Source organism: Eleutherodactylus coqui, chromosome 13 (assembly GCF_035609145.1).
Source record: "Eleutherodactylus coqui strain aEleCoq1 chromosome 13, aEleCoq1.hap1, whole genome shotgun sequence".
NCBI classification, from domain to species: Eukaryota; Metazoa; Chordata; class Amphibia; order Anura; family Eleutherodactylidae; genus Eleutherodactylus; species Eleutherodactylus coqui.
The window spans coordinates 20,771,318-20,784,002 of NC_089849.1; the positions used below are offsets into that span (position 1 = coordinate 20,771,318).

Here is a 12,685-nt window from a genome sequence, read left to right on the forward strand (position 1 = left end):
TGGAGATCCTGAGTAGCGGACCCCCGCCAATCAAAATACTGATGACCTAATCTGAGGGTAGATCATCAGTGCCAAAGTCCTATACTACCCCTTTAAAAGGCCGGGTCAGAGTTATAGCAGTTGTATTTTGTGGATAATGCGGGCACGACTTTTGAGCCTGTGCCATGCCTGTAATTTAACCGTACGTGGCGGTGATTGCTGTATACGACTATGAGGGAGGTAGTGATCATCCAACATATAAGGCTGCCCTGGTTATGGCAGGACGCGTGATCCAACTCCTGTCACCGGATGATCAGCTGAGAAGTCTAGACTAAAGTGGAAGTCGTTCCTTCCCTTCAGCGATCCCCTCTGTTGTCGGCTCCCTGCCTGAAGCTGCAGTGGATGCATTATTGTAGCTCTCACTTGGCCGCCCCTCCACTCTCGTAGTCTGTTAAACTTTTTTTGTGACCCAGTTGGGACTGAGCCCAAAAGGAGACACCGTTCACTACACTGTTCCCACGGCTGCCGAATGTAAATAAAGCTTATTCTTTACATGAGTGACACATTCTACAACTTTCTAATGTACTTTTGTAATTCAGTTCATCACCATTTGCAATCCCCGATTCACGAAACTTCAGGCGTGCTCTAAAAACGCACCTCTTCAGGGAGGTGTACCACATCCCCTCAACCAAACCCTCTGTACTCAACCTGATAACATGCTCCCTGACCTACTGACTGCAACCCCTGCTAGCCGCAATCAACAGCCCCCTGCAGTCACACCGATTTAGCTACTATACGGCCTGACCATTGTCTATGTGTATGCCATCCCTCACTCTCCACCTTGCCATACCGTGCCCATCGCCCCTTTACCTTCTGTATCACCCCATTATCTGTAGTATGTAAGCTCGTTGGAGCAGGACCCTCACCCTTACTGTCTCCATCAACTGATTACTATGTAACCGTGGTTTTTGTACTTTTGGAAGCGCTGCGGAATGTGTTTGGCGCTATATAAAGATTATTTTTTTCATGATGTTTATTGTCAGTGAATGAAATTCGCGGTTGTGTGAGTTAAATGCATGAGAATCTGTTGGACAGTTCCTTTTGATAGTTTGCTATAACCGCAGTCTGGAGTTTCGTACCTGTTGGCTCACAGAGCGTTGTCTAGACTGGATCCAGTTGCATCCACTTCTCGGGTGAGAGCAGGACTGGATCGCCCCTTTATTAGAGACCCCCCATCTAGTGGCACGTTAGTCTTCTTTGGCCTCAGAATCGCAGCAGCTCATCATGGTGTAGATTCCAGTGGGTGATCAAATCATTCTGCAGTAATATTGGCCCCTGCGGACAGGAAGCTTCTTGTAGTTGTCACAGATTAGATAGCGGTACTAATATTATCTGACCAGCTGACAGGAAGGGGTCATCGATTCATGCTGCTTGTACCAGATTCTGGCCTCCCATCAGCACGGGGCAACAGAAATCTGGATGCATCAGACTGGGTGATGTTTTCCCGCTGCTCTGTGATCTAAGTTTTGTGCTTCTTTGCTCCCCTTTGTTCCTTTGGAAATAAATGGGTCTGGAAGCGGTCGTCTGTCATAACCCATCTGTGCAGAACGGGGAGATGTGCATTGACACTTTAGTTGGAGGACCAGTGTTGTATTCAGTTTTGAGGATGTCAAGAATTGTTTTGACCAACAGGCACTGCAGTTTTGAACAATTCTTGACATCCTCTTCTGACCCCTGTCGGTGATGAGTTGTATCCATCCACAGGATCCCCCTTTGCTGGATGTTTTTTCTCATTTATGCCATTCTCTGCATACTCGCATCGCGGTCGGCAGTGACATCCCGGCCCCGACTAGTCTAGTACTGATGAACAGACCTAGTTGAAAGTCGCTCAGATCGCTGGATTTTCCCATCTAATGTGGATTCACACTAAAACTGATCCACGGAAAACTTGTCACGTGACTTTATGCTGCACTCCGGGGTCACGGGGAGAATTTCCATACAGGGAAGCGCCAAACAAGAGTTATATATCTTAATGGCCCTACTCTGGGGCACATATAATGTGTTGTATAAACTTTACATTTTGGGGGGGGGGGGGGGGGGGGGGTTGGTTGGTACAGTTTTGAGGTACATACGGCTTTTTGCTTGCTTTTTATTAGTTTTTGGAAGGCGAACAAAAAAGATTCTGGCACTATTTTTGTATTTTTACGGCGTTCACAATGGCAGATATATATATTTTATCTTATTGTTTGCTGCATTACTAATTCAGTAATATAAGGGGTTAAACTGACAGGAGCTGCGGTTTCTCTGTTCCTAGCTGTTATAGCAGGAGCCTGGCTGTCAGTCAGTCAAGCCACCGTATTAGAAAGATGGATGTGATGTGCAGGCTTAAAGTCTGAGTGACTGCCGTTAAAAAAGGCATATTGGTGGTCACTAAGGGGTTAGTACTGTCTCCCTGTTCTCTCTAGCAGTTCTGAGATAAGCGCAGGCATGCCCACAGCACAGCGCCTTCTTTCTCTGCTCTGTGGAGGAGGAGCTTTGCTACTGAGCATGTGCAATAGTACAGATAAATCTCAAGTAAAAGCCTTGAAGCCGCATAGGAATACTTAGTCTAAGGCCGCGTCCACACGGGCGATTTTCTCATGCGATTTTTCTCACAATGTGACAGTGCTAGGAATCACATGTATGTAGAGCCCCTGCTTTCATTGGGTTCATCCACACCAGTGATGTCTTTGTAGCCTGCTATATTGCAAGACTACAAAATTGTGGCATGATAGAGAGATTAAAAAAATTATAATTTTTTTTAATGTTTCCCTATAAACCTCTCCTTTCTATCGCATTGCACAAAAATGCAGTTTTCGTGCGATGCAACTTCTACAGTAGGAAATCCTACTTTAGAAGCACTAAAATAAACCCTAGCTGCATAAAAAAACCCACATACATCGCCTAAGAAGCGCTGTTGGCTCCGGCGAGTCTTGTCCCTGGCCTTTGTCTTCAGGCATTTTCTCCTTGGTCAGGGATTTGTAAATCCCCGCCTCCAGAAAGTCCTGCCTCCGATTGGCTGAGCGTCACAGCCAATCAGAGGCAGCACTTCCTGGAGGACAACTGCCTTGGACAAGACATCATTTCTGACGGCGCAGCCTTTCAATGACACAAAATTGCGATCTTGTGAGAAAACAAAGCGATCTTCGCTGGGATTTTCTGGCGTTTCTATCGTCCGCCCGTGTGCAATCTGTCTAATGCAGAGGAAAGGCAAGAACAGATCTTCTATTGCAGTTTTTGATAAGTAGGGGCTCAGATGAATATAATATATTGATGGGAGACTTCAAAATTCTCCTGAATTCCTATGAAAAAGGGAATAATCCAACAGATTCTGCCATGAATGAATTAGAACATTTTTATAATACATATCATTTTTTATTAGCTGAAGTCGGTACATTTTTACCGACTGACTAAAATGTCTCGTTTGGCGCGAGACAACCCCGATGCAGGGGTTAAAAAAGAACACCGGACAGCGCTTACCTGAATCCCCGCGCTCCGGTGACTTCTTACTTACCTGCTGAAGATGGCCGCCGGGATCTTCTCCCTCGGTGGACCGCAGGGCTTCTGTGCGGTCCATTGCCGATTCCAGCCTCCTGATTGGCTGGAATCGGCACGTGACGGGGCGGAGCTACACGGAGCCCCATTGAGAAAAGAAGAAGACCCGGACTGCGCAAGCGCGTCTAATTTGGCCATTAGATGCCGAAAATTAGGCGGCTCCATGGAAACGAGGACGCTAGCAACGGAACAGGTAAGTGAAAAATTTCTTATAACTTCTGTATGGCTCATAATTAATGCACGATGTACATTACAAAGTGCATTAATATGGCCATACAGAAGTGTATAGACCCACTTGCTTTCGCGGGACAACCCCTTTAAGCTGCTGCACATACAGCTGGTGTGGTCAGCAGCGCCCCCTACAGCTGTATCTACATGGGTAATCAGCGGTCTGTATTTTGCCCCTCTTCCGTGCGGTGGCCGGTGGTCTTACCATGTCCCTTCTCTTGTTGCAGGTCCTTTCACAGATGTCGTTACAACAAATCTGAAACTCGCAAACCCCACAGAGAAAAATGTTTGCTTCAAAGTGAAGACCACGGCGCCTCGCCGGTACTGTGTGCGGCCTAACAGCGGGGTCATCGATGCCGGCTCCTCCATCAATGTATCTGGTGAGTCTGAGCTAAGAGGTCTGGGAATGCCTCCCCGACACATTGTCCCTCATCATGGCACAGGGAGTAACCTGCTGATCGGTGGGCTTCCAACCACTAGGACCCCCACCAATCCTGAGTTTAGGCCCAGCCTGTTCCGAGTGTGGGTAGTGAGCTTACACTCCACCTCAAAGGTGCCACCAGAGATAGAGTTCAAGTGCCCCATTGAGGTGAATGGAGTGGAGATGCGCCTTCGCTGCCTCCACTGCACACACTTTGGGACACCAAGTTTTAAGTAGTGGGATTGTTAGGGGTCCTAGCATTCGGACCGCCACCGATAAGCAAGTTAGGCGATAACTTGCTGTGATGGGGAACACCAATTGAAAGACCAGTTGAAAGTTTCCTCCATGTAGACTCCTTCTCACAGGCTTAACATTGGCAAGGGTTTACGGAGAAGTCGTATAATGGAATGTATTATAGGCTAACTTTGATTAAAGAGGTTATACCAAAATCTAAAGTTGTCCCCTAACAGCAACATAGGGAGGTAACTTTGATTGGTGCGGGTCTGATTGCTAGAGAAGGTTCCTGACCATGCATGAATGGCGTGGTGGTCCACATGGCGCTCCATTCCTTTCACCGACTGCCCTGGAGATTGCAAAGGGCTCTGCAGTTTCCGGTGCTGCTGTTGAAATGAATGCAGTGCATCTATGCCTACCACTTCAGGCGAGGGTAGCAGTCGGACCCCCACTAATCCTATACTTACCTACTATCCTGTGGATAGGCCGATAATTTCAGGTTTTGCTAGAACGTCTTTAAAGAGAACCTGTCAACTAAAAGCCACGTAAACGAAGTTCTGGTGCTTCTAGTTTAGGTGGCATGGAGTCCGGCGAGCCTCTCTTAATTTCCCGATCTCAGATTTTTGCGGTGTACCCTGGCAAATGATGTACGCAGCAGCATGACTCTTCAGAAGGTCGTATCCACACACTCCCATTAAGATGAATGGGAATACACGTGCACTCCCTTCTGCTGCGGTCACACCGGTGTCTGCGCGCGGACTTCGCTGGAAGATGGGGCGAGTATGAAACGGCTCTCAGGACTCCGTTGCCTAAACTACAATAGAAGCACCATAACTTTAGTTGTTTAAGGTGTCGACAGGATTCTTAAGGCCCTTCACCTCTCCCATTGGGTTCCCCAATTCAAAGCATTTCCCATTGAAGTCACTGGAGTAATGACCGTGCTTGCAGTTCTTTTATTGAAGTCTGTGGGAGTTACAGAAAGACTTAAAGGGGTTTTGTAATAAAAAAAACCACAAAAACCTATTCCTCCCAGGCAGTCTTCTTGCAGCATCTTCTGCCCGCTGAACTTCTCCAGTCCCCCGGGTCACCTCACTGCAAGCCGGACGGATGCTCTTCTTATGATCCGTCCATTCTCTGTATTCTCCTTCCTGCAGGTCAGTGTAGGTTATACCTCTAGTGATGTAACGTTCACAGCCTAGCCGGGAATGCCGAGCTATTACTGAGACTACGCATACACAGTCTTGGCAATAGCTCGGCACTCCCTGCTAGGCTGTGAACATTACGTCACTAGTGAGATGTAGGACACATTGTCCTGTAGGAAGGAGAATGCCAGCAATGGACGCCTCGTCACCGGAAGAAGAGGATCCAGCCGGCTGGAGGTGAGGTGACCCGGTAAGACAGGAGAAGATCAGGAAGAAGACTGATGGGGGAGGAATAGGGAAGTATAGAATTTTTGTTTTTCTAATGACAGAACCATTTTAATGCAAATGCAGAAGAGTGGAGATCCCCTTTAAATATGGTACAGTGTGTATGTACATAAGAATTAGTAAAGGCTTTCCTAGGTTTGTATATACTCGGGTTCCCTTGCTCAGTGTTCTGGGCTTTTCTGGTATATTGATGACTCTTCCGCAGGATCGGTCATCGGTATCTGGTTGGTGGGCTCGGGTCTCACACGGAATCAGATGTTTACTTGAGATTTGTTCATTCATCACATTACCCTTTTTAAGCAGCTCGGTACAATTTAAGTGAATGCGATTGAACTGTTATCCCAGACACCGCCACTATGAAATGTACGGCGCTGTGCCTGCTGTGAAGATGATGCAATGCACGAACAAATAGTTGATTGGCGGCCCCCCCTGACCCGATAGGTAGACCTATCCTAGTCCAGGAAAACCCCTTTGACTGCAGTAGCCATTTAAGCCCTGTGATGGCGATGACGTGTTCATCACCAGGATACCTGCGGACTGGTGCTGCGCAAATGAGTGAGAGTTACCATGTTAACCAGGCTAAAGATTGTGTTTTTTGTTATGCCATTACGGGATTTCAACCAACATGTAAAAACCCCAAATACGGCATTCCTGTGCGCTGACTGTCCGTGTCCTCATCTGTACTGGTGTCGCTGGGTGTGCTCTTTTAATTCATATGTGTATCAGTTCATCAATTATACGCTTCCTCCCTAAAATATACTCCACCCAGAGATCCCAGTATGTTTCATTGCCCTTCATTTAATGGAAACAGTCAGCAGACATCATGAATGTGTCATCACGAAGCCAGAAGAGCGCAAACAACACAAGGCGGAGCGACTGGAGAAACACCGTCCATATGGCGGCCGGGAGTCAGGACTGACTCGATAGTTTTGTTATGGTTTTCGTAATCGCTTAAAAAATGCGACTTTTTCCCAAATCTGTGTCATTTCTCTGCCAGTATTATGGGGAGGAGGGAGGGGGGAGCTTACAGTGCTGCCCTCTTGTGGTATATGAAGAGTATTGCATTGTATATATTAACTTACAGCATTGTTTGTGGGTGTTTTTAACCTTTTTCCTCTTATTTTCAGTTATGCTCCAACCTTTTGACTATGATCCTAATGAGAAAAGCAAGCATAAGTTCATGGTCCAGTCCATCTACGCACCGCCAGACATCTCCGACATGGAAGCCGTCGTAAGTATACAGAATGTATTTTTACTATGGCACCATTCTGGAAAACCCTCCATGGCAGGCTATGGAAAAATGATTCTTCATGCAGAAGAGTGGAAACCAACTGCGGTTTCTGCTTGCGCATGAAAAATTGGTGTTCCCACATGGACTGCATCCATTAAAGTCACCTACTCACGCCCCGTCCGCAACTGACACCGGACGGGCCACGGGTAAAGCAGGAGTTTGGAAAACAAAAATTTGTACTGTGCTTGTGCGCTGGCCGCACTTCCGCACACACCCGCGGTACAGAACTGCAAGACACGGACAGGTACACAGGCCATGGACGAATTCCGTGTGGGATGCCCTATGCGGAATCCGTGTGTGCCCGTGAACATGATGCCTACGTGTGCTGGCAGCGACCAAACGACAAATGGTAATGCATTCGCCCAGTTTCTGCAGACCTAAGGATCAATCGGCCTGTGTAAATAGGCAGTCGCTCATCTATAGAGGAGGTGGGCGGACGTAGAGCTTTTCGGCCCCAGACGGTTTACTTTACTACCAAAGACCTTGACCCCGTATCAACAGCATGGGGAATAAATGTCTGATTGCTGGGGGTCTGACCGCTAGGACGCTCAGTGATCCTGAGAACTATGCCCCTGTGAGTGTCACTCCATTCACTTCTATGGGATGGATAGAATCTCCACCTGTCCCATAGAAGGGAATGGAGCTGTGGTCACACATACGTCCCACCACTCCATTTGCAGGGACACTTGTGGTTGTGGCTCTTGGACTCGCTAGGGATCAGACCCCCAAGATATCAGACTTGTCCCCTATTCTGTGGGTAGGGGATAACTGTCTTCGGTGGTAAAACACCTTTGCACGTCATTTCGTTCTGTAGATTTGCTGCCAGTACAGATTTATTTTGCCCTTGCTGGTGGCACGGTTACTGTTACGTTACACTCTGCATTCTTGGCTGTAACGGAAATCCGCACTCCATGCACTGAAATCCTGGATTGTGATCGGTTTGTGTTTACAGCCAGTCTGAGGAGGCAGAGCTGCAGTGTAAAGCAATAGGGGTGAAAGAGGAATTTCTAGCTACCCTAGCCCATTGGACAATGCAGCTCATCTGTCCTCTTCAATCAGATGCAGATGTTATGTATCCTGCTATAAAACCTCTTCATGTTTTTCAGTGGAAAGAAGCTAAGCCGGAGGAATTGATGGACTCCAAACTCCGGTGCCTGTTTGAGCTTCCTTCTGAGAATGACAAGCCTGTAAGTATCTTACCTGGGAACATCTCAGAATTAGTTACACTGAAACGCCTGTCCTTCTGTGTATAATGCACATGCGGTGGCAGACCTATTTGTGACCATGGCGTGTGCCGCGGAGCCGTTGTCCTCATAGGGACCGGTCTGGTTGCGGCTTGTTGGAGGCCCTTTTATTGGAGGCCTGTAAGCAGCTGCTTTTACTGGCATTTATACACAAACTAGGACAGAGCTGTCCGTTTAGCCGGGCGGGGAAAAGGTGAAGAAGAGCCGCCCCGATGACTCCTCTGCATGTTCCCGTCTCCCTTTTATACGACCTTCTTCTCGTAAACCCTGCCTAATGATAGTCTGACCCTTCCTGTTCTGTAGAGAGAACTCTGCAGTCATCTAATCACAAAGCGGAATTGGAATGAGAGGCGACTCCTATATATAGACAATCCTGCCAAAAGTATTTAGACAATATATGGGTTATGCTTCTGCGCAATGTATGAGCTGGTGTACAATGGTGCAAGGAGCGCCGTCATTGGACAGCAATGAAAGAACGTTCTATGGAGTGACGAAGCGCACTACTCAATCTTAAAATCAGATAGACGTACCTGGATATGGAGGACGCCTGGGAACGCTTTTTGCATGAATGGGATGTGCCCACCTTTTTAAGTGATTGTCCAGTTGTAGGGTAGGCCATCAACAGTAGATTGGCAGCAGTCTGCTGCCCAGGACCTGCTAATAAGCTGTTTTCCAGACCGCTGCGCTTATGCACCATGCTGATTTCTGCAGACAGCTCCGTTCTCACTGCAGTGGCCAGACTTTGCCTTGCATCCATTCATTTTAATAGAAACTTAGTCTGCAATACCAAGCATGGCCACTGTAGTGACAACGGAGCTATCTGCTTCCTACAGAAATTCACTCAGTGCACAAGCATAGTGGCCCTGAGAACAGTTTATTGGCAGGAGTCCTAGGCAGCAAGATCCCCACCGATCTACTGTTGATGGCATTTCCTAAGGATAAGCCATCCATAGTTTGCAATTGCACAACTTCTTTATGTACAGTGGAGGTTTCGATATGGTCTGGGGATGTTACATGGCATGGTCTCGGTACATTAGTTGTCGGGACAAGAACCATGAACACGGAGGTGAACCCTGACATTCTAGACCATAATGTGCTGCTGACAATGCGATAATACTCTGGGAATGGTCGGCCATACTTACAACAAGACAACGTGCCTTGTCACTGATCCAATGCTGCTTAACATTGGTTTGAGGATATGGATGTTCCACGATCGGACCGGCTGCACAGAGTCCCGACCTGAACCTACTGAACATCTATGGGATGAACTGGAATGTCGGGTCAGGAAATATGAACAGCGTCCATCTTGTTTGAGATAACTCCCCAGATGTTTGCAGGATGAACTAAGGGAAATACCAGCTGAAGTTTATCAGATGTTAGTAGAAAGTATGCCATGTAGACTATCCAATGTCATTAGGGCCTAAGGTGCCGCACTAAGTATTAACAGATGGTAATGATACTAAAAACACTACTTTTTGATTCTTGCTCATGTGTCCAATTACTTTTGGTAAGATAGTGTGGGTAACACCATTCCTAATATGTGATGGTCACAGCTGACCTCCTCCCCCTGCACAGTACATGGCCACAACACTTCTTCCATCTGCAAACTAGCGGTGCCTATGGTCCATGAGGCTGCATATCGCTACGTACTGCTGCTGATGGCCGCCCCCACGCTCATGTCAGGCAATAGAAGAGTAAAAAAATCTACAATTGGAGAATAAAAACGGTTTAGAAAAATGGGGCTTCATTCCCTGTAAGTTCTTTGTTTTGTGTTCCAGCATGAAGGTGAAGCAAACAAGGTCCTCTCTAGCAGCGTAACAAAGACAGAATCCACCTCTATGTTCAAATCCATAAGTTCCAGTCTGGACGACCCGGAGCAGAAGAAGGTGTTAGAAGACAACAAGCGGCTGCAGACTGAGATCCAGAGACTACGGGAGGACTACAAACAGCTTAAGGTGAGGACCCCGCCCCGAATCACCGAGGTGCTCCTATGTGGAGGGGTCCTTGGACTTAAAAGTATTCTGTCACCTGGTTCAAGATGTTTGACTCAGAGCTGAGCTCTTTCGGCTTCTCCTCGACCACATCATGCCGACTGACAGCCTTGTCTCATTCTGTGTATAGTTAGAGCGCTGTCACTGCAGTGAGGCCGGCGCGGCCCGCCTCTGTGACTTGAAACTCAGCGGGCGGGGGGGGGGGAGGTGCGACCCACCTCTGACTCGGAGCTCATCTCAAAGTCAGACTTCATGAACCCGGTGACAGAATCCTCTGTAAAGTCTGCTTATTTTGCTACTTTCCCCATGACAACACTTCCGTCTTTAGCGATTTTAGCATTGTTGTAGGAGCAGGTGTAAAGCCAAATCGCCTTCTCCGCATCTACTCTGCCACTGTTCAGCCTAGTTACCGTAGGATCTGGACGTATGTTTGGATGGTGGATAATCTGGATCCGCACCATGCAGGAGATTAAAGGGAGCCCATCGTCAGAAGTCGTTCTAAAACCGCCGCCATAGTGGCGAAGCAGGCCACACAGTTGTACACTAATTGTCATTTAGACAGTTTCTGTACTTTTATGTGGCCCACCCTGTAGGTGTGGGTCCCACCTTTTTCTTGAGTTAGGGCAACCATGTTTCTCAGGCACCCTAATGCAGTGACTGTGGGTGGTTGGGAGGATGGAAATAGCCGAGCTCAGCTGTTTCAGTTTCCTGTCTACCTCTTAAGTGCCATTTAGACACAATGATTATCGTTCAAACACAGTCTTTTGAGTGATCGTTGTGTCTAAACGCGCGGCCATCGTGCAGTTTTCATTAGCGATTCGCTCGTCGTTGTCTTTCAGCTAGCTAAAAGAGAATGCTGAGTCTTATCAGGGCCGCGCGCTGAGTTCTCAGCGGGATACTGCTGATACTATTGTTTCAGCTGGTATCCCACTCGGAGAACACAGCAGGAGTATGCAGAAGTTAGCACTCCAGCTGTCTTCTGCATACCCCGCTCGGAGTGTTCAGCTGTATATTGGCCGAGCGCTCCGAGAACACAGCAGAAGTATGCAGATGATAGCGCTCCAGCTGGGGTTGTACCAAGGATTACCAGTTATACCCAATCCACAGGATAGAGGATAACCTGCTGATTAATGAAGGGGGGTCTCGCCTGGTAACTCCCACCGATCTCTAGAATGGGGTCCGTGTCCCTCTTTGCCTGTCACTGCAGGGTATCTTCTTTCTCTGCAGTGACGGCAAAATGAATGCAGCGCTGGCCAAGCATGCGCGGCTGCCGATCCATTGATTTAAGGCCTCATGTCCACGGGGAAAATCAGGCCCGCTCCGGATTCTCCATGGAGAATCTGCAGCGGGTCCTTCCTGCCCCGCGGACATGAGGGCTGAAAATAAGAATAAATTAGAATAAACTCACCTCCCATCCGCTCCGTTTCTTCTCTTCGCCGCGGCGTCATCTTCTCTGCGTCGCGGCCGGATCTTCTTTCTTCGGCACGGCGGATGCGCATGATGACGTGCCCCGCGCATGCGCCGTCCCGAAGAAAAAAGATCCGGCCGCGACGGAGAGAAGATGGCGCCGCGGCGAAGAGAAGAAACGGAGCGTGTGAGTAAATCCCGATTTTTGTGTCCCGCGGATCCGGACGGCTTCCATAGGCTTCAATAGAAGCCCGCGGGAGCCGTCCCCGCGGGAGACCCGCATGAAAATGGAGCATGGTCCAGATTTTTTCATGCTCCATTTTTTTTAAAATCCCTTTTATTGACCATCCGCGGGTATTTATCTACCCGCGGGTGGTCAATGCATCCCTATGGGGTGCGGATCCGCGGGCAGGAGAAGAGTTAAAATCCGCTGCGGATTTTAATTCTTATTTTGCCCGTGGACATGAGCCCTAAGAGTGGAAGGACAGAAATGCCCGAGCACTTGTACTCTGCGATCTCCGCAGTCCCATTGAAGTTGAAGGGCGCGGCTGCACACTTGCGCAACTTTTTCTCCATTAGATCTCCTTTTGTTTGTGTAGTAAGCCCACGGTGAGGTGAGACCCCCACCAACCAGGTTATCCCCTATCCTCTCAATAGGGCATAGCCTGTGATCAGGGTACAACCCCTTTAATAGGGGATAAATATCTTATTGGGTCCACCACTGGGACGCCAACTACTAAGGAGAATGAAAAACCCCAAGTGTCCCCTTATGAATAGAGCGGTGGTCAAGCATGTGCTGTGCTGCACCAGTCAACTCAATGGGACTGATGACCTATAGCCCAACACATACTCTGCATCTCTTCCAAAAT

The 12,685-nt window shown here is 48.1% G+C and overlaps 1 protein-coding gene across 1 annotated transcript in view; it reads left to right on the forward strand.

Annotated features, from left to right (window-relative positions):
* Positions 1–12,685, forward strand: part of VAPB (VAMP associated protein B and C) — a 34,785-nt gene that overhangs the window by 19,727 nt on the left and 2,373 nt on the right. The window contains exons 2-5 of the mRNA XM_066587985.1: positions 4,029–4,181; positions 7,011–7,114; positions 8,281–8,361; positions 10,197–10,373. Coding sequence (XP_066444082.1) covers positions 4,029–4,181; positions 7,011–7,114; positions 8,281–8,361; positions 10,197–10,373 — 515 coding nt within the window. The remainder of the gene's footprint in view (positions 1–4,028; positions 4,182–7,010; positions 7,115–8,280; positions 8,362–10,196; positions 10,374–12,685) is intronic.